Here is a 22,264-nt window from a genome sequence, read left to right on the forward strand (position 1 = left end):
CTTTGCCACATCTCCTGCCATAGAGAAGGATTGACTTCCCCCACCATAATTATGCATTCAGCCGATTTCTTTGGGTAAGATTTTATTTGAGAGAAGTGCTCACCAAGTGGTCTGACCATCAGTCACAGTGTAGATCAATTGGCCCAGTTTTATCCACTACCAGCAAGGACCTGCCCATCGTATTTTGGAGAAGGACCAGTACCCCAGAGCACAGCGTATGTGTTGGTCTCTTGGTCTCTTGCATTAAACTTAGTATCAGGATTTCACTTTATGAAGTCCTAATGGGAAGAGAGATGAAGGGATGTGAGGTGACCTGCTCTTTCCTGGCAGCCGATCTCTTTCTTCACTCACCATTGCAGGTATTACCTGGGCAACTGAAACAGAGGAGTTGCTGGAGCATATGTAGAAATTGGCAGCACATAACCATCACGTACTGTCATCCTGCATGACCGTATGGTATGATCTAACACATGAGCTTGGTGAAGCTGCCGCGAAAACTCAGACTCAGCTGGCATAAAGGAACCCAGAAAGCCTAACTCAGTTTTAGACTTCTATACATCAAATATCTTACATTTAAGATACATCCTACTATCTTTGGCTTCCAAATAAACAAATAAACAAACAAGAATGCGTATAATTTTCCCAGTGAACTTGTCTGACAATGTGTGTAGCTGCAGAGGTCACAACACGAGATGAGGTGTGAGGCACTGCTACATTACGGAGTAATGCTACATTGCATCTGAAAAGCTCGTTCCTAAGGACTGCTGATGACACATGCCTCTCTTAGGGGTGAGGGAAAAGAGGGAGCCTTGCAATAGGAAGGGGGTTTGCTTAGCCTCTTTCACAAAAGGCAGGATGTGGCAACAGGCAGTCTTGGATATTGCTCCCTTTTCCTTTCTCTTTGGCAGGGGGAACCTACCTACCTGCATATTTAAGTCAGCCGTTTCAACAATAAGCACACATCATTTTCTCTCAGTTCTGCTTGGAGTCCTGAATCTCTGTTGTTTTCTTGGAGAGCAATACAGCCTTGCTATTGTCCTTCGAAGGGCTTCTTTGACCTCCTTGTTCCTCAGGCTGTAAATCATAGGGTTCAGCATGGGAATTACCAGGGTATAAAACACAGAGATGATCTTGTCGTGCTCCACGCTGTATTTTGAACTGGGCCTTAAGTACATGAAGGAGCCTGTCCCATAGAACACAGTAACAGCAGTCACATGGGAAGCACAGGTGGAGAAAGCTTTGTGTCTGCCTTTGGCAGATTTAATCTTGTGGATGGTGACCCCAATGCATATGTAGGAGATGACAATGAGGAGGATAGTGGAGGTGACAATCACAGCAGCACAGGTGAAATGGACCAGATCAGTGATGTAAGTGTCAGAGCAGGAGAGTTTCAGGATGGGGGGCACATCGCAGAAGAAATGGTTGATGATGTTGGAATTGCAGAAGGACAAGCGGAATATAATTATTGTCTGAACAGTTGCATTCACACAGCCCATGAAGTAGGAGCCGCACACAAGGAATATGCAGAATCTCCTGGACATAATGACAGAGTAAAGCAAGGGGTTACAGATGGCTATGAACCGGTCATACGCCATCACGGCCAGGAGGTAGCATTCTCCTGTCACTGCAATGCAGAACAGGTAGAGCTGAGCTGCACATGCTGTGTACGATATGGTTTTTTTCTCTGCCACAAAGGTCATCAGAGTGCTGGGTGTAATGATGGTGGAGTAGCTGACATCTAAGAAGGAAAGGCTGCTGATGAAGAAGTACATGGGGGTGTGGAGCCTGGAGTTGATTCGGATGAGCACAATCATCCCTAGATTTCCCACTACGGTGAACAGATAGATCAGTAGAAACACCATGAAGAGGAGGACTTGCAACCTCAGGTTGTCTGTGAAGCCCAACAAGATAAATTCTGTCACCACAGTGTGATTCCCTTCTGCCATCTATCATGGGTGAGAAAGCCAGGGTTACACTGAAGAAAACAAGACAAATGCAAGGTGACTGTCAGAATGCCAACACGGCTCTAGTCAAGTTGACTGAGGATGAAGGTTTAATTTTGCTTATATCTTCCTATTCATGTTTTTCAAGTTTTGAACTCAGATTAGCTCAGAGACATTTCCTGCCTTTCAAAAATATGCATTCTTTCTGTGTACTTTGAAGGAGCACAGGTTAACAAGTCACACCTGTTCCTGCAAACTTCACTACTTTTCCCTCCCCAAATGCTTGTTTTAACCTCTACAGCAGTCATCTGCACTGCAGGCCTTAGCTCCATAGTATTTGTTGCACCTCACCTATAGTAGATGTTCACTCAAAGGTGACTTGCATCATGCCCTAGAAATGCTTTCTTCACATGTTGTTATAGACCCAGTCTAGGTAATTAACTTTGTACATTGCTGAGATATAAACACATGCTAAACTCGGAAAATCTCTCAAACCCAAAACAAGGGGCCAAAGAAGTCTGTAGCTTACCACTATGCCAGAATGATATTTTGGGGCAACTACGGTAAGTAGCAGGCAAAAGCTGGTGGCTTGGAAAAGCTGACCTAGAAGCATGAATGGCATTTCAGCTTGAAAAAGAGCAGGGCTTATGGTCTGCTGTTGCTTCTGTAAATCTGGAACTAACGTGAAAATTATAATCAGCTGACTTCTCAAGCAGGTTCTGTTTCAGAAGTCTAGAAATAAGCTTTCTGTGCCCAGGAATAGAAAATTATGAAGAGACCTTGGAATAACTCATCTTGTCCACTTTTCTTTTTCCAAGGAAGAATGCACTGCACTAATGTAATTCCCAGAAACTTTTGCCTCATTTCTTCTTTAAACTCTCTAGTAGCACAGTTTTCACAAAGTCTCTAGTAGCACAGTTTTCACCCAATCCCTAGCTATTTATGTTTCTTCTTAAAAAGTTAGTGATTATTAAGTGTTCTCCTAAATTTTAACCCCAATTTTCCCATTGCAGTTTAACCAAAAAGCCTTTTGTCCCACTCATTGTGGCATAAGAAACAATTTTTCCCCTTTCACTTTTTAGACAATTTTCCACCGCTGGTTTTAATACAGTTTTAATGCGTTTTTTTAGCATATAGCTTTTCCTGGACTGTGTCCAGTAAGGTGTTAGCTCATTTTGCAAATTATTATCTTCAATCAAAGAGTTTGTTCTCATGCTAATTATGCCAAACAGAATCCCAGCGAAATGAGAAAACTACTGCTTTGAAAGCTCCTAAAGTGAGCTCTCACAATCTGAAAAAAAAATCAGAGATTATTCTCAAGAATACCTGTACTGATAGATGGCAGGGGAGGGGCAGGAAGGGAATTCCCGCTTCCCTCATGGTATAAACAAAAGGTATGAAATAGCTCATCTTCCGCATTCAGGCTTGTCAATAGAACTTGTGTTTACAACCCACTATTCTTACCTTACCACTCACGTCTTAGCATGCTGGGGGTGTTAGTGTTGCTTATATTGTCAACGAACTCTCCTGTAAAAGAAGCAGAGAAAGAGGAGGAAAATAATGCAGCTTTGACTGCAAGGTGCACAATCTCTATTGGCTCCAAAGAAGAAGGAATTCCCGTTCTCTAAAACCAAAAGGGGAGACACAGTGCATCTTTAGCTGAACCAGGGACAGAGCTTACTTGTGGGAGAGGAAAGTCTCCTGCTCCTTGTCAGAAAGGAGGTATTTTAGCAATTAACATGCACTCTCATATACTTACGCTCCATTTGGGTGTAGAATCCCTGAGTGGGCACAGCATCTGAACACAAGGCAAGGCACAGTGGGACAATTAAAATGTCCTTTGTGCTCCCTGTGGAGAAAACCTGTCCTCTCTTCTTGTGCAATTATACAAATGGACTTTCTTCCTCACATTTTTAAAGAGATTTTTTTTTTTCCCCATGTGGTCCTCTGTGTTATTTTTCTTGGTTTCTTCTGCTATGTAGTAACCTTGGTCATCATGGACCAAAAAAAAAAAAAAAATCATTTTTCACACTGGGGAGGGCAACACAGGGAATGAGAAAAAGATGCTGCTGTTCAGTAGAGGAGAAGGCCCTTTCCCCAGACTGCTCTGAAGCAGACTGGTCATTTCAGCCACATCAACCTGTCTTGGTTTTCTGAGGCTCTAGGATATGCAGGGGTGAATTAAACCCCTGGAGAAGAGTGACATCTAGGCCTTGTTTGGCGTTCTGGGAAGCCCCTTTCTCAAGCTGTGTGTTGACATCAGACATGTGCTTCAGCCCATTCTGAAACATGCTAAAGACATAAGATGCACAGATAGGAGTTGCTCCTTCAAATACTTTCTCTACACTGGGACCCCCAACGTGAAATAGGGCAGTAAATTAATTCAAGGCACAAACTAATGTTCTTCTAAGATGCTCCAGTTAAAACGACAACATATTTGCCAAGGTCTCTTCTTAATCACCAAGGGATATGTTTATGTGTAACCAAATCAAACACTTTGGCCAAATAAGTCAGTGTTCAAGAAATAGTCTTTGTACCTTCAGTCCAAGAGAAATAAGTCCCCAGCCCTTTCTGTTGCTTCATTTCTCTGGATCACTCAATTTAATGGGACAATTGCCCAGCTAAAGCTGTTCAGACTTGGAAGGAGGAAAAATTATTGACACTTGAGAAGAAAAGATCAAGTTTCTCAAGGTTAGATAGGTTCATAGATTCTGTGAGGGGAAAAGTTTAGGCTCGTGGAAAGGCAGATGAAGACCTGGAATTTTTTGGTTACATTTTCTGAAGTGCTCTTAGCATTGTAAGGCATATTAAGGAGAGAGTGGAGAAACATCTATTTAAGCAGCTAAGATTATGGTGTGAGGAAAACTTTAGCTTCATTAAGGACTCAGTACAATTCCGTAATAAAGGCATCCTGTGCAAGAGGAGCAGATTTCATCTGAACTGGTAGGAAGCCAAGCTGCTGGCAAATCAAAAAGATGTTAAATGAGCTTTAAAAGTAAGGGGAAAACTAACAGATATGAAAGGATGCATGGCTCCAGGGTAATATTTCTAAGACTGAATATATGAAAATTCTGTATCCTGAAGTGAAGGCCAAGCCAGAAGGTGGAAAATGAATGGAAAGCACTGAAGAAGGTTCCAACTAATACAAGAGGCTTAAGAAATAAAGTTTCCCCAAACTTGAATTTTGGGCCTAAAATGATGGCGTTGTTATACAAGGTGTATTGAAAACTTGGTGGAAGGAAAACAGCTAGCAGGACATTATAATGCCAGGCTACACAATAGCTAAGTAGTTAGGGGAAACCCTGCTGGTGGCAGAGCAGTGTTGTGTGTTAAAGCGAAAGATAAAAGCCATAAACTCTCCATCTCAACAAGTAGCACAGAACCTGCATGGACTGAAATCCCAGGCCCAAATGCGAGGAGTACAATATTGAAGCTTTTCATTTGCTACTGGGTAATGCCTAGTATGAGGTTCAAAACTGCACGATAGAAGCACCACTCTGACGGTGACTCTAATATCCTTAGTGTTAGCTATGTCCCTGCAGGAACAATAAAAATGAAAATAATCAAGGATACTTGTGCTAAAATTAATGAGGGGACCCTTGGAAACTAATCTCCTTTGGCTTGTGCTTGTACAGCAGTGATTACTATAGTGCCTACTGCTCAAGAGTAGGGTTTGAATGTATCTCATCAAAATTAGGGTGTGTTTCCAAAAGTGACGATCTAATAGCTTCCCACCACTGTGTACACCTCTTTCTTCCCAGACGCATGCTTTCACCACTTACTTGTAGGGGGTGGGGAGTGGGGGAGGTCGTGACAGGGAATGAGAGAGTTGGGGATAACCCTTAAAAGGCCCCTAAAATTAAGAGAGGAATTTTAAGTTTGAAACTGGGCAGGAGGAAATGGGCAGGGAGAGGTAATGAAAGAGGAAAAATGTCCTGTTGTCAGGGTTATATAGTGCTCTGTTTGACATCCTTTTGAAAGCTTTTGACTGGCCATCTACCCAAAACAAGCAGTCTCCAGATACCTTTCCCCAGCTATTTCCTTGTTCATTCTTTGCATTCTCTCCCAGCCACTACTGTCACCTGTCACTTCTAGAGGCATCTTCTTTTGGTATGTGTATTTTCCAGGCTATGGAAGGGTTGGTGGCCTCTTGTGAGGCGGATTCTTCAGCTTCCTGTTCATTTACACTTGGAAATTCCAGAGGAATTCCAGAGTTCCAGAGGACTGAAGCAGTGACTGTTTCTTATATTGAAAAAAAACCATGAGCACCACAGAGCCAAAAGCTTAGAGGTGACCTAGAAATGTCTGAAAAAGGAAGGTAAATGGGTGTTTGAGTTAGCCTGCTCTTTCAAATACCAGAACCTGTTGGAGAAAATGGATACAGACGCTATATTTACTGAGAAAACTGTTGCAAACGAGAAGAAAAAAAAAAAAGGCAAATCACTTCACATGGTTTAAACCAAAATCAGGATTGAAAATATTTATTAGTTTCTTAACAACACATCATTAAGTGTCAATGGTTGAACTCTGTGTTCAGGATCCATATCAGCAATACAACAGATAAACTGCAATAATAAATTTCTACAAAGTGTCTGTAAATGCATACCATACCTAATCCCAAGATGTTCTAACCCTGTGCACACTCACACGCACACGCACATGTAATTAAATGTACATACCAGCTCTCAAAGGATGTGTGGGTTACAAGCCCCCCAAATCTTCTGGAAGCGTGGGTGCCCCTGCTTGTCCACCCCTTCTGTGGAGAGCTGGGTGCTCTTGTTTTATGTGGACCTTACAGCACGTGGAAGCCCAACAGAAATTTCACACAATGCAGGAGGAAAGAAAAAAAGAAAAGTTAATTTTCTGTTGTTCTGCTGGAACAGCTCGGAGAACTGTTGACGTGTGAGAGTTCGCGCTAATGGATGGGAAGGGATGCATCTGGAAGCCAAGGATGGGAGGCAAAAGAAAAGACAGGGGAAAAACAAAATCGCTTTGCTCTGGCAGTGAGCTGATATAATTACAACCTTGGGAGATGTGGCTCAGTGCCTAATAGCAGGTGAAATGGGTCCAGCACGGGACATTACTGCTAGCATATTAGCAATGGTATTAGCAGTAGGAGGGGGTGGTACTTACAGTGACCTAGTCTGATGTATATATACTAACCCAAACTAAATAAAAGTTGTTTTGATTAGTTTACTGTGACTCAGAATGTGGAAACAAAATACTGAAGGCTTCTTTAAAATATAAATATTTATATATTTTAATTAAATACAACAATCCTTTCATATTTCTCTATGTTGTCCTGGCACAGTAAAATAATGGAAATTTTTGAAATAATGGAATCTCCTTTGAGGTCAAATTTTGCAGCCATATTTTTCACTTGGTACGATGGACATCTACAGAAGTTTACATCTCTTAATATTACTGTTTACTAGTACTATTATTTCTACTGGTGAGGAGATCTATGGGGAACTCACAGAGGTAACATGATCACATGGACACAAGTGAAACCAGTTAAGCATAAAATGGGAATGAGGAAAATGAATGTTGCTTTATTTTTGTTTGGAAACCTAGAGTTAGAGCGCATGAATCCTACCCCAGATTTAAAAATTTACAAAGCCACCCCCATTCTGTGGTCAATGGATGCAGGTAGAAACCTCCACCAAAGAGGCATACACCCTAACCTAAGAGAGGTGGCTAAGGAAAGTGGGACGAATTACCTTCTCAGGATGCCACTTCCTCCTTCCATTTCCTTTCCAGGGAAAGCTAGACAGCTTGACCTGGGCATCCAACTGGAGGAAGCAGTATAGATCAGAAGACAGTTTCTCCTATGAAAGTTAGGTAGGGATTCACTTATTTAAACCAGTGGTGCAACTTCTTGATGATAATTCAGTATACCATCCTTCTTACATTGCTAGTCTTCAGAGTTCGTATTGCTAACAGGGCAAGTCATGATGGCTGGGGTTACACTCCCATGTTAAGACCAGGCTCCTGCCTCACCCCTGCAGCTGGCGGTAATTTTCTGTGGAACAGCTCCCCACAGAATTATGCTATACACAAGACTGACTCTTTCAGTACAAAATTCTCCGTTAGTTTGACATTTCCTTTTCTGGCTTGGGTGACCTCAGAAAGGTGTTAAGTTTCCAGCCCTTAACCTCAAAGACCCTTAGTAATAGCAGCTATCACTTCATCTAGCTTGAACTGAGCTAACAGGAAGGTTTTCACCTAGGGTCCTTATTTCTCCTGCTATATATTTCCTGCACAGCATAGCTGCATGTTCGACAGCTGGGTAGAGGGTTAGCTGGGGCTGTAGAGATCTGGGGCAACTCCGTGGGAAGCAACCTGGAAACCATTTCTCGCTTCACTGACTGGTATCTTCTGTAGAAGGCAAGTGGTGGCTGAAAATATCCTGTTCTGATTTTCCCTCTACTGACTTCCAAAAAAGTTATATCCCAAGAAAAATAAAAAAGCAGCATCCCATCTTATTGAGGTTCCTAGCTGCTGACTCAAAAACATGGACGTCTTCCACAGGAGACAAATTTTACTCTCTGAATTTTTATACGCTTCCAGATTTGTCCCATAAGGTGATTTTACTTAGTAATAATTGTTTTTGCTATTGTCCTCCTCAGAGCATCCTTCATCTCTTTGTTCCTCAGGCTGTAGATCAGGGGGTTCACCATAGGGACGATCAGTGTGTAAAACACAGACACCACTTTCTCAGCTGATCAGCTGAGCTGCTGGACATGGGTCTTAAGTAGATAAAGAAGAGACTCCCATAGAAGAGGGTGACAGATGACAGGTGGGAGGCACAGGTGGAAAAGGTTTTCCACCTGTCTGGGGCACAGTGAATCCGCAGAATGGAAATGATGACATACAGATAAGAGATGAGGATGACTAAAACAGTGCTCAACCCTGCTACCACAGAAAAGACCACATGCACCACGTGAGCAAAGCGTGTATCAGAGCAGGAGAGTTTCTGCAAGGGAGGAATGTCACAAAAGAAGTGATTGATGACATTGGGGCCACAGAAGGACAGGCTGAACAAAGCAGCTGTGCGGGCAACCGCATTAATGCAACTGCATAAGTATGATGCAGAAACCAACTGAACACAGAGCTTTCTGGATACAAGGACTGTGTACCGCAGTGGCTCACAAACAGATATGAACCGATCGTATGCCATCACAGCCAGGAGCAGAACCTCAGCATTTATGGAAAAAGAGTGAAGAAAAAATTGTGTGGCACAGCCAGCAAATGAAATTACTTTCTTCTGTGCTAACAGATTCACCATCACAGAATCCTCAGAATCACAGAGGAGTAAGTGATATCAACAAAGGACAAGTTACAGAGGAAAAAGTACATGGGGATGTGCAGGTGAGGCTCAATTCTGATTAATGTGATGATGGTGAGATTTCCCAGCAGGCTCACAGTGTAGATAAGGAGCAACAGCACAAAGAGGAGGGCTTGCAACTGAGGGCTGTCTGTGAAGCCTTGGAGAGTGAACTCACACACCCCAGTAAGATTTCCTTTCACCGTTTATTCCAGCTGCACTTTCTGATGCAGAGGGGGATAGAATACATACAATTAACAAAACAGCAAAGAAAATCCCTAGCCACAGAAAACTACAAAATAAAGAAACAATAACCCCAAACCAAGGTAAAGCTTAGTTTTTTCAGATCGGTTAAATGAATAAGAAACTGTGAGATCTCTTGTAATTTTAACATTTCTTAATAAGGGTACACTGAAGTTTGAGTCTGTGAATTATTCCCATGTTCTTCGGGTGGAATTCATGTGACCAAATAAAGATATCTACAGCTGCATATTCCTCTACATTTACTCTGTTATCAAGGGAAATGAATGAGCACTTTCAGGAAGCAGTTAGTTTCATCCAGGAGCAGATATTTAAAAGAGGACAGAAGACTCCTGTTGTTCATTGCCTAAGACCTTCCAGCCGTTTATAAAGTAAGTATCTGGTGAGAGCTCAGAATACAATGATTATAAAGTAAGTACTTAAACCTGGAAAGAAAGGTTGCTGACATAATCAAGCATAAACCAGAAGATCAGTTCTTAGCAGTCTCTACAGGTTTGCAGTCATGAAGGAATCTCACAAGCACAATTACTGAGAGTTACTGAGAAGGAGTCAGGATATGGTAACAACTGTTTCTAAGTAAAAATGGCTACCTAGAGAGGACAGAAAAAAAGGTATGCACATCAGCAAATTGAAATGACTGCAGATTTAGAAGATGATGACCTTGTAAAAACAGGATGATTAATAAGCAGTGATATTTTGGGGCATTAACACCACCTTGTTCAGAGCTGGAAGCTATGTGGCCTTTCTGAAATTCTCCCAGAACTCTAGCACTTTCCTAAGCAATATTTTTCTTAGGAACTGCACGTTTGTAATTAAAACCCCACTCAAATACCACCTTTGCTTACAATTTCTAGCTTAACTCAAACAACATCACTCTCATTTCTGAAGAATCATAAACACAAATTTGTTTACCTAACTAGGGGCTCTGAAATCAAAAATACGTTATTCAGAAGAAAGCAGCCCTGAAGGTATGGTTGAGATGGTCAAGGTCGATGTGGGCCTTTCCACAATCAAAAGACTGTGTTTGGGGTTTTTTTAGATTTGCTGACTATTATCTCATTTATTTCATTATTTTCATTTCCTCTGAGAATGATCTTGAGCAATAATTAAAGTGAAATCACCACTTTCTTGTTACATGATTTTCACCTCAGAAATAGCTAGATGTTTTCGTTCTCCTTGCTCTGTTAATTCCTCATGCTTACCTTCCATCAATGCTGAAAGTAGAGGACATTATTTGCTCATCAGAGACAAACCATTGCAGGAAGGTTCCTGTAGAGGTGGCAATAAGCAAATTCCCGCTAACCCTGTATGGTCAGCAATGAAATGCTTTGATAGTAGCAAGTGTAGCTCCAACATGACTGGTAAGTCATTTCCTTGGAGCCAGGCGCCTCTTCCACTTCAAACCCCAGGCATGTTCTGAAATATGAGTGGCATTTATCTGTATCGCATTGCCAGTGCATATTGGCACTGTACCCTTGAGACCTTTCATGAAGCTGTCTGTGGTGTACTGTTGAAAATTACATCCTACCTTCTTTCTGCACAAGCAAGCCTTTTCTCTCTAGGGCTTTATACTGGGAATAGCTCTCTCATACAAAATCTGCTTTTGAGTATTTAAAATAAATTACATTGAAATGAAGGTACTACTGTCTTCATAAGCCTTAATATTTGTAAACAGTGCTACTGCTTCAATTCTTCTCCTTCTTGCTCTTCTTCCTCTTCACATTATAAGAAAACGCACAGTGGTCTAGCTTATTAATGAACAGTGAGCCAAACCTTCTGCCAGTGTCAGCTTGCACATTGCTGCTGCTTTGGTGGACCTGTTCCAAATGACAGCTCCTACAGACGTAACCTCGTAGCCTTCACAGTGACTTGAACCCTGGGAAACTGTGGTTTGGCTCTGGTCTTTAGTAGTTTCGCCCTTTTCTCTGTGAAATACTTTACAAGGATAGCAACCAAACTAATAAAACAAGAGGGAAATTGTGGATGTCACTAAATACACATTTTGAAACAGATTTCTTTGTTCTGGTAGAGGGATTTGGGAACCTTCATTTCAAGGATTAATGCTGAATGAGATGCTTCACTCATTTCAGTCTTTGCTGCATGGTGGGAAACTTGGCCATAGTAAGAGAGAGTTCTCTATTTTGAAATGAATGAATGTGAGATTAAAAATCAAAGATGAGTGTGTACATTTTTGTCTGCTGCTGCTTTGGGGAAGATCCTTTCTGAACTCCACATGCCAGTTTCAAGGACTATCCTTAAGATGTACTTCAGTTGTGGGCATACTGAGGCATGAATGGAAGCTGTATTTTGGGGCCCTTGCAGTGGTGTTCCCCTTAGCAAGCTAGGCTTTTAGATGGGAACACCTTCTGTTTTTCTAATCCATGATGGCACTTCCACCTGTTTCTGTGCACAGCATTTTTCAAGATAACCAAGAACATGCTCAGTGGTATAAGGGAAGAGAGAACAAATCAACAGACTGTATGGCCAAAAAAAGCCATTGTTCTGAGACGGACCCTGTTCTGGTGTGGTAACCAAAAGGATGATGAGGCTTTCTGTTTAAGATGAAGTTTTGAAAGTTTTGCTCGGAAAGCTTTGAAAATGGTTATCCACCTTGGGGCTTTCCCAGGCAGACACTTCCTGGACCTTATGGAGTTCAGGATCAAGATTTGAGCTGTCAAGCTGTCAAGATTTGAGCAAGAGATTCCTGGAATATTTTTGCTAGGAAAAAAGGAAATGTGTGGAATAAGATCACTGAGTTTTATAAAAGGGTTTGCTTATCTGCTCTGCTACATAATTGAAGCTTAGAATTTGGTTCTGACCACTCTCCAGGAAATCTTGGGCAACTTAGCGCCCAGCTCAGTGGTGGCATGTCACACCTTGTGCTTCTGGAGAAGGAAAAAGAAGAAAAAAGGCTTTAGTATTGGGGATTAATTAACCAAATTTTAGGAGAGTCAGATTCAGCTTCTCTAAATTCAGAGGTGGGATTCAGCTGCAGATTCATACACATAGTTCCCTGTATCAGCAATATAAATGCCTGTATGTGTTCTGGGTATCTAGGTTCCCATTGTATTCCATGGATGTTTAGCCAGCAGTACTACTGAAGTCAACAGGACAAATTATCTCACCCTAAGTAGACATTTACACGTGCTCATCAGAACACCCTGAACTCCATAGACTGTTCTTCTTAGGTTCCCACAGGATCTAGATGTCATAATCATCAGTGACCTGGATGAAAGGACAGAGCGCACCCTCAGCAAGTTTGCTGAGGATACAAAACTGGGAGGAGTGGCCGATACCCCAGAAGGCTGTGCTGCCATTCAGAGAGACCTGGAGAGGCTGGAGAGGTGGGTGGAGAGGAACCTCCTGAAGTTCAACAAAGGCAAGTGCAGGGTCCTGCACCTAGGGAGGAATAACCCCATGCACCAGGACAGGTTGGGGGTTGGCCTGCTGGAAAGCAGCTCTGCAGAGAAGGACCTGGGAGTGCTGGTGGACACTTGCAGTTAGGATTGTGGAGGTGATAGCCCGAGGAGCAACACAATGCTAGCTGAAACTGCAGCCTTGCTTTTTCTCGCAAGTCAGACAAAGGAGCTTATTTGCTCCTTGGAAATATGCTGCGATATTTAGTCTGTTCTTGGATGTTTCACTCTTTTTTTACTTAGCGATACAATAAAGGAGGATGCGAGTTATGCTGGACCATTTTCTTTTGTGTCTGAACACATCGAGAGCCTATTCAAATGATCTCACGCTACTGTAAACTTGTACTGTATCCCTTTTTTCTTCAGCAACTGCTGAATGTCGTTGGTGAGGCAACAAAGGACTGCAACATCCGCCACCTCAAAAAACTACATCCGGTGCTCAGCCAGTGTGTTTACCACCACCAGCAAGACGATGACAAAACACAGTTAATAGAGGTACCTTGTTTACACAGCACTTCCTGTCACTGTTCTGCACTTCTTCCTTGTGCACTGTGGATATCCTGCTTATTCACTATTCCTCTCTTTCCTGCTTAGCAGTCTGTGTTACATACAGGTTGCTGACTTCCATCTGGAAGGCATCTACAGAGCCTTTTGTTTTATACAAAGCAGCTAGCTACAGGATTTTTACGTTTCTATTCCAGCTTATAGTAAGTTTGCCTTTGTTTTGTTGGTGATTCTTCTTCTTTTTTATCTTTTTTTAGGAAATGAAGGAAGAAATTGAAAACTTCTCCTCTGCTCAGTAACAGGAAAGGTGCTTTCTACTCCTCCATTCTTTTTCATTATTCGCTGTTTTGTCATCAATGCATAATTCAGTAAAGAGAGCTTGTAGATATAATATAAATACATCTGTTTGTATATATATCCAAATATAGCGAGGCTATATTAACAAAACTCATATAAATCCTTTTAAGCTTTCTTACTGGCTATTTGTTGCTGTTGTTGTTCCATATATATTGCGTATACATACATGATCTGTTGACATCGAGGTGTTCGGCCTTCCTTTCGCATGTGCATTGCCTGAAAGTCTCGTGCCTGGCATTTTTAGGAGACCAATGGTTGTCAGTGCCTTTGGACCTACACACATCTGGACATCTTCCAAGTAATCTCAATGCCTCTCTCAAAAGAAAGCAACGGAAAACTTGATCATCTTTGCCCAAACGGTGACAGGCGGTTTTTCTGGCATCACCTGTGCTACTGCTTATTCCATTGTCTATTAGGCAAGGGCTTTCAAACCAATCAGATTTGGATACAGGCAAAGAACTCCTTCAGAATCCTCGCAAGGCAGCTCAGAGGTTAATATTCTTCAGATCTGCTCGCGCCTCAAGTGGCTTTCAGATAAGTAAGAGCAACCTCTGGAAAGTGTCAGGGAGGAAAACTGCTTCCCCAGACAGTGGCATTTTGGAGCACCCCACGCCCGGGGCATATCTCAGCCCGCAGTGCTGCCTGCTTCCTGCTGCCCTGAGCAGCTCTCCTCCCACCTGCTCAGTAGCAACTGGCACTCATGCTCTCTTGTCCTCTCACCTCGGCCCTGGTGCTGGGCCAGGCCAGGCCAGGGGGACCCAGGCCCATGAGCCCCCCAGCACCTTCACAGCCCAGCAGTCGCCACAAGCAACCCCTCTGCCACTGGGCACAGCTCTCTCAGCACAGTTTTTTTCCCAGGCTGGGCCAGGTGAGACCAAGGCAGCCCCAAGCAGCCCAGTCCCGCATCCCAGACACAGCCCCTGGCCCTCAGCACCCATCCCTGCCCAGGCACCACAGCTCCAGTGCTGCCCACAGCCCACCTGCTAGCCCCAGCACTGCTTCACTCTCGCTACTGCAGGGCCCCACCACCAGCAACTGCCTTTCCCCCAGCAGCAGCCCTTTGCTTGCCCTGCCTGCCCTGCCGCAGCCTGTGCCCCCATGGGCAGCCGAGCCAAGCCAGCCACCAGCTCCCCCAGCACCACCCGCCCACCCGCACACGGCCCAGCACCCACCTCTGCCCACAGGGCCTACCCGGCCCCGACTCGACTGCCAGCACCACCAGCAGCCGTGCTCCACATGGGGAGCCACCCTTGCGGTGGGAAGCACCCCTCAAGCCTTTCCAAGGCTGCGAGACTGCCCATCTTTCCCCACACCCTCGCTCCCCGCCGTGCCTGCTCGTGCTTTCGGCTCCATGGAGAGGCCCTTTGACCTGACATTTTGCTGCCTGGCCCTGTTCTCCTGCCTGTTCCCATGCAACCAACGTGAGCCCCAGTGCCTCCTATCTTCACTTCAGCCCTTGCCAGGAAGGTAAGTGGAAAGCCCAGAGTGCATTCAGTTCCTGGACATCACCTCTTTTTCTGCCTCCTGGTCTGAGCACCCCACTCTCTCATGCTAAGTAAAGCCATTCACTGCCATGCAATTCTTTTACCTCTCCCAAACTGTTTGTCTTTTCCATTGCTGTTACCAGCTCTTTCAAGACATGGGCATTTTTTACTGCAGTTTTCCTTTCTCCCATCACTGGTGGGGCTTCTGGGCACCTGTGCAATGGTATACAGAAAGTGGAAAGGGGGAGAGGCCACTTGGGAGGAATATAGGAACGTTGTCAGAGTATGCAGGGATGCGACGAGGAAGGCTAAGACCCATTTGGAATTAAGTCTGGCAAGGGATGTCAAGGACAACAAGAAGGGCTTCTTCAAAGACATCAGTAGCAAGAGGAAGACTAGGGAAAATGTGGGCCCTTTGCTGAATGGGGTGGGCACCATGGTAACGAAGGATGCAGAGAAGGCAGAGTTACTGAATGCCGCCTTTGCTTCAGTCTTTACTGCTCAGGCCAGCCCTCAAGAACCCCAGACCCTGGAGACAAGAGAGAAAGTCTGGAGAAAGGAAGACTTTCCCTTGCTCGAGGAGGATAGGGTTAGAGATCATTTAAGCAAACTTGACACCCACAAATCCATGGGCCCTGATGGGATGCACCCACGAGTGCTGAGGGAGCTGGCGGACATTATTGCTAAGCCACTCTCCATCATCTCTGAAAGGTCATGGAGAACAGGAGAGGTGCCTGAAGACTGGAAGAAAACCAATGTCACTCCAGTCTTCAAAAAGGGCAAGAAGGAGGACCAAGGCAACTACAGGCCAGTCAGCCTCACCTGCATCCCTGGAAAGGTGATGGAGCAGCTCATCCTGGAGGCCATCTCCAAGCATGTGGAGGACAAGAAGGTGATCAGGAGTAGTCAGCATGGCTTCACCAAGGGGAAATCATGCTTAACCAATCTGATAGCCTTCTATGATGGAATGACTGGCTGGGTGGATGAGGGGAAAGCAGTGGATGTTGTCTACCTTGACTTCAGCAAGGCTTTTGACACTGTCTCCCATAACATCCTCATACATAAGCTCAGGAAGTGTGGGCTAGATGAGTGGACTCAAACTGAAACACAGACACTTCCATCTGAACATGAGGAAAAACGTCTTGACTGTGAGGATGACAGAACACTGGAAAAGGTTGCCCAGAGTCTCTTCTCTGGAGATATTCAAAACCCACCTGGATGTGATCCTGTGCAACGTGCTCTAGGTGACCCTGCTTGAGCAGGGGGGTTGGACTAGATGATCTCCAGAGGTCCCTTCCAACCTCAACCATTCTGTGATTCTGTGAAAGAAGAATGAATAAGCTCAAGTGAAAATGTCCACTCATGACAGGTGATCAGCCTTCTGAGGCAGAAGAAACACCTTTTGGGGTGTTTATAGAAATTCATTCAACAACAGCTAAAAGACTTGACTTTGTATAATTTGTGTATGCTTCTAAGTTGCCAAATTCTGTCCCTTTCCCATTAATTCCTGGGGGTTGGGCAATCATTGGGTAGATTCCACAACTATTTCTCCAGGACTAAGTTTGGTGGCTCTTTCCTGAGCCCAGAACGACTGTGGTTTTCACACTTGGTCTTTGATTCCTGAATAGGAGGTATCTTAAAACTGTCTCTGTTTTTGGACTGCGACGGTAGTAGTTTTAGAGGCTCTGACTTAACCACCTCTGCTACCAGTCTGAAAAGACTCTATCATTGCCTGAAGTAGGGGTACTGAAGGCTGTATTTTGTATGCCATGAAATCTGACCTTCTTGGACAGAAAAACACCTGTAAATACTTCCACAATTGCAAGAGCATGGGTTCAAAACAGACCCCTCTGGCTTCTTTCAGGAGAACAGAGCAAAAGGGCCTGCAGACACCAGCAGCTAATCTTCCCTCAGCTGAGAAAGAGTGCGCTGCTGTGAAGCCTTCATCATCTTTGCCAACACTCCTGAGGTCCCATCAAGTGAAGACATGTGCTTCCAAGCATGCCTGCCTGGGAGTCTCACCGAAACTTCTGAGAAGTTTCTTGTCACAGCACAAATTCCTGAGGTGAGCATTGAACCCCTTTTTTCCTGTGCTCCTTCTTTTCCAGCTTCACAGAATTCAGTAACTCTATGAGAACTAACTAGATAGGAACTGAAAAGCAGCTACACCAGAAGTATCCTGTGCACTAACCGTGGTGTACCGTAAGTGGACTAGAACCAGCTCTCCACTAGCTCCACTAGAACTACCCCTACAGAAAGTCTAGCAGTAACTACCTATGCCAGGACACAGAGACTCCTTAGCAGAGAACCTTTTAAACTGTGCAGAAAGGACAGAGCCTGCACAGGAGGTTGCTGGAGAAGCTGCACAATCATCAAGTGAGGGGCAAGTCCTGTCCTGTGCATTAGGGAGAAGGTGATGGGGAGGTGAAGTCTGAGGAAATAGTCCTGGGAAAGGCTTTCCTAACACCCTGCATGATGGGAGTGGGAGCACCCTCAGCAAGTCTGCAGGTGACACCAAGCTGGGAGGGAGGGGGAATCAGGGGTACAGGGGAGGAGGGTTGGAGGGAGCAGAGCACCCTGGAGGACAGCAGCTGTTCAGAGGGCCCTCCCCAGGCCGGAGCAGTGGTATGGCAGAAATGGTGAGACATTCAAGACAAACAAGCACAGGGTCCTGCTCCTGGCATGGAGAAACCGCAGGCTCCTGCACAGCCTGGGGACGGACGGGCCAGGAAGCAGCTCTGCACAAAGGGCCTGGCCAACCTGCTGGGCAGCTGATGAAGAACAACCACCTCCTGGGCAGCCTCAACATGCTGCTAGCAGCTCCAGGGCAGTGTGTCTGCCCCTCTGCCCGGCACTGATGAGATCGTGGGAGCCCCAGGGTCTATGGGACAGGCAGCGACACCCGGGAGTGACTCTGGCAGACAGTCCGCAGGACAGGAAGGGGTTGGAGCACATGGCTTGTGCAGGAGGCTGAGAGCCCTTCCCCTGGCGCAGGAGCAGCCTCTCTCTCTGGCAAGCTACATGGCCCATGGGTAGGGACCCGAGGAGAGCAACCCTCAGCACCCTCCCCACGGAGGGCACCCACCAGCCCCAAGGATCTCCCCACAGGGCAAAGCCAGGCTGGGCCCCCATGGTGGGGGACTGAGCCAGGCATGAGAAATCAGTTCATGGACCATGAATCTCAAGACTGAATGTCTGGCATATCTAAACTGATATGGCATATCTAAACTAATATCTAATATTGCCCCCAAAAGTTCAATCTTTCAATAACTGTCTTATACAATTTAAGATCTAGGTCTAAGATTATAAGCTGACTGAGACACAAATGGTGGCTTACCCACTGGGTAATCTGTGTTCCTCAGAAGAAGTGATATCTTTCCCTCTGGGGGTGGAACTCTCTTGCACTGCGATGCAGAAATCCAGTCAAGGCAAGTCCTTGCACTTCACTGCAGCGTTAGTGAAGCGCTCAGCAGGGTCCTTTCCACCGCAGCTGTAAGGCATTCTTCTGCTGGAACACTTTCATATACACCCAATCTCCTGGCTCTGGGGAATGGCAAGGTTCAACAGGTGGCTCTGGCAAGGCCTGAAGTACCTGTGTATGGTAGAGAGCTTACACACTTTGTTAGGGCTTTACAGTAATTCAACAGTACCTCTTCAGTTACTTGCAAGTTAGTTTGGGATAGAGTCATAGGAAATGAATGTGGCATCCTCATAGGTCTTCCTGTCAGTATCTCATACAGCAATAACCCTTGTTTTCTATTAACAGTATTGTGTATGTACATTAGAACAACAAGCAGAGTATCTGGCCGTTTAAGGCCTGTTTAGGCACAAATTTTCACCTATCTTGTTTTCAAATCTGACTTCTTTCTTTCCACAGCCCCACTAGACTGTGGGTGATATGCGTAATACAATTTCTGCTTTATTTGCAATGCTGTGCAAATAGTTTGGATAACTTGCCTGGTCAAATGCATTCCTCTATCACTAAACAGAATAAGGCGAATACCAAATCAAGAGATCAGTTTCTCCAACATTTTCTTAGCCATTGTAATGGCATCAGCACGCTTGCAAAGGTATGCTTGAACCCACCCCAAAACCATGCCTATAATTACAAGAATATACTCAAAATTACAGCTCTCAGGCATCTCAATAAAATCAATCTGTAAATTAACAAAAGGTCCCCATGGCTTAGGGTGTGCTGCTATACTAGTCATCTCTCTTTTCCCTATATTACATGTCAAACAAATAGGGCAAGTACTACAATACTGTTGTGATATCGTGAAAGCTGTGATGCACCTTTGGGGAAAATAGTTCCTGTAAGTCATTTGAATCTAAGTATGATGACGAAAAGTTGTACTTTTAAGTGTCTTCCCTATTGTACCTCACACAGTCTGAGATTGTGCACTACAGAAATGCAATTTACAGTTTATATACTGAAATTCAGTGCCAAGTGGAGGATTAGAGAAACAAATGAACTGTCATTCAATGATCAGTAGTGTGCTTCAGTTTAATTACATACAAGGGCTGAATTTTTATCATATCAACTAACACTTGTTTGATAGGAGGGAGGACTAAGATATATTTCAGTGTTTGCAGCCTACACAATTTTTATCAGCTTGAGAACTGACTGATGTGAGAATCTATTCCTTGGTAGTAGGGTAGGGGAGCTTTCAAATAATGCAAGACCTGAATTTATTGTTATTTTAACAAGCTCCAAAGCTAAGACAGAAGTTTTGGCTTCAGTCTATTTTGTTCCCTTCCCAGACGCTAGGTTAGAACCATACACATTTCTAAATTAGCAGTGCTCCTCTTTATCAAAGGCTATTCCATTCAGGTGTGAGCCACTACCACAGTCCTGCTTCTCCACTACCACTGCCGTCACTGAATACATTGTTAGACTCATCCCCTTAAATTTTTGAGAGTATTTATAGAGTATCCTAGTAAGTTACACTCAGCATTTCTCCATTACTCACTGCATATTAACTCGCTCATGAGAGTCCCAGAGCAGCAACAAGGTGTCTTTTGCAGATGTGATTCCAAATTTGGCTTTCTGAAAGGATGAAAAAACACATTGACTGTTAAGATAAAGGCTCCTAGCTCCTTAAAAGCTTTGGGCTTGGGTTTTTTTTTGTTTTTTGTTTTTTTTGCTATCTGCTGCTCAGCCTCCTTATTCTGAACTCTTACAGAACTGTTGACGCAGCTTGTTAACACCAGTCATTGGCTACACTAAGTACTGAGTTCTTCAATGACAGCAGTAAAAGGAAAGGCCATCATTTAAAGAAGCACGCTTCTGTATGCCTGTTTTCATTTGATCCCTCCTCCACTTCCTACAGTTTAGCAAAAACCACCGATTTCTCCAGGTGCTTTCCAAAGAGACTTCAGTAACCTAGTTTTCAAGATAGCAGGTACAGCACAAAGCAAAAATAAGAAAATACCTCCCATCAATTTACTGCTATCAAGATTGCTTTCTCTAGGACATTCATAGCATGAATAAATAAATAAACCGGACAGGCTTTCTTCCCACTCTCTTCTTTTGTACTAAGGTGGGTGTACATTTTGATACCGCCATGTCTATCCTGAAGGCTTTTTTCTTAGCTGTTATTCCTGGATTCAAACTAGTTTTATTTGACTACTTTCTCCTTGTACAATAAATTAATTAACAATAAATATCTAACTTCTATGTCAGTCAAGCATAAACCTGGAAGAATAAAGCCATATGGGTCTATGACATTACCTGGTCATAGCTTTTTGTTCCACACAATGAGAATTAATCACAATTGCCCGTTGTTTCAGGAGTACATTAAATTATTTTAAAAAGATGAAGAGAGAAGTTACTGCAATGTCTGCAGATATATAATGCCCACATAATTGAAAACAAGAGCTGCTATTAAACTGCCACCAAAATTAGCTGAACCACTGTGTTCATTTTACTAATGAATGTTGGTTTTAATTGGGTGGAAGCCTAACGGGGGTTAAAATACTTACTGAGTGTTCCCCGAGGGAGAAAGCATTTTGTATTGCACATAAAGAACAGCAGCAATGAGCATTACATCTCTCAAAATAATCATGGAGGTAAGTGAAACTGGGATAAGAGTTGCACAAGTTAGGCTTACATAGAGCACACTGCTAAAAATTTTGTCAGCCAAACCATCAAGAGTGCTTCCCAAAGCTGATTTCTGATTAGCCCAGCTCTGTGCAATAAATCCATCCAACAAATCCCTAACGCCAGCCAAAATGAAGACCCCCTAGTGCAACTCTGAAGTTCTCCAGGACAATCAGTCTAAAACCGGCGCCAAACCCATTCTTGCCATTGACCGTGTACGTGGAATCGCCTATGGGGGGGCCCCGCCGCTGCCTCGGGGGCGGCGTGCACACGCGGCAGCCGTTGGGGCACGCGTAGCAGCCGTTGGTGGCGCTGCACGACCGCCCCCCTCCCCCCCCCCCCCGTGCCCGCCGCCAGGCAGAAGCCGCCGTTGTTGCCACGGCAGCGGCCAACAGGGTGGCAGGCGCCCGCCCGCGGCCCCTGGGCGCACTGCTGCCCTGCCCGTGGGAGCAAGCACTCCCCCCCCCCCCCCCACCGCGATTCTAGGGCTCCTCTCAAATATACTGTCTTCCCTAAATCAAAATGCCCCTTCTAAAGGGAATTGTTTACTAGAATCATCCTGGGTGTAAAAATCCCACTTATTAAGATACCTGCAGCTTTTAGGGGAATAACAAGTATACATAAAGTACGCAGGGGTTCCTTTCAGAGTGACAGGAATTCCTCTACACTGCTTAGTTCCCATTATAAACAAACTAAAGTAGCCGGAACATAAAGGGGTTAGTACTGCTCATGCCTCCTGCCATCACTATGGGCTCTGCACATGGATGAGGTCGCACCCTGCATGGACCAGGTCTCACCTAATGGCTGCAAGCTCTCCTCACGGACCCAGGTGGCACCTAATTGTACTCCTGACAGCGCAAGTGAGGAGTGCA

At 44.4% G+C, this 22,264-nt stretch overlaps 1 protein-coding gene and 2 pseudogenes across 1 annotated transcript; all 3 read right to left on the minus strand.

Moving 5' to 3' along the window:
- Positions 1–962: 962 nt before the first annotated feature.
- Positions 963–1,946, minus strand: LOC136991824 (olfactory receptor 5J3-like). Its single transcript, XM_067295274.1, has one exon. The coding sequence runs from the start codon at positions 1,944–1,946 to the stop codon at positions 963–965; it is 984 nt and encodes a 327-aa protein (XP_067151375.1).
- Positions 1,947–8,533: 6,587 nt separating this feature from the next.
- Positions 8,534–10,740, minus strand: LOC136991825 (olfactory receptor 5AP2-like; annotated as a pseudogene).
- Positions 10,741–18,735: 7,995 nt separating this feature from the next.
- LOC106486725 (cardiolipin synthase (CMP-forming)-like) lies at positions 18,736–21,600 on the minus strand (annotated as a pseudogene).
- Positions 21,601–22,264: the final 664 nt, after the last annotated feature.

Source organism: Apteryx mantelli, chromosome 4, assembly GCF_036417845.1.
Source record: "Apteryx mantelli isolate bAptMan1 chromosome 4, bAptMan1.hap1, whole genome shotgun sequence".
NCBI lineage: Eukaryota > Metazoa > Chordata > Aves > Apterygiformes > Apterygidae > Apteryx > Apteryx mantelli.

What these genes read in the sequence shown, in the direction of transcription:
- LOC136991824 (XM_067295274.1), bottom strand. Translation starts at nt 1,946, where the DNA reads ATGGCAGAAGGGAATCACACTGTGGTGACAGAATTTATCTTGTTGGGC.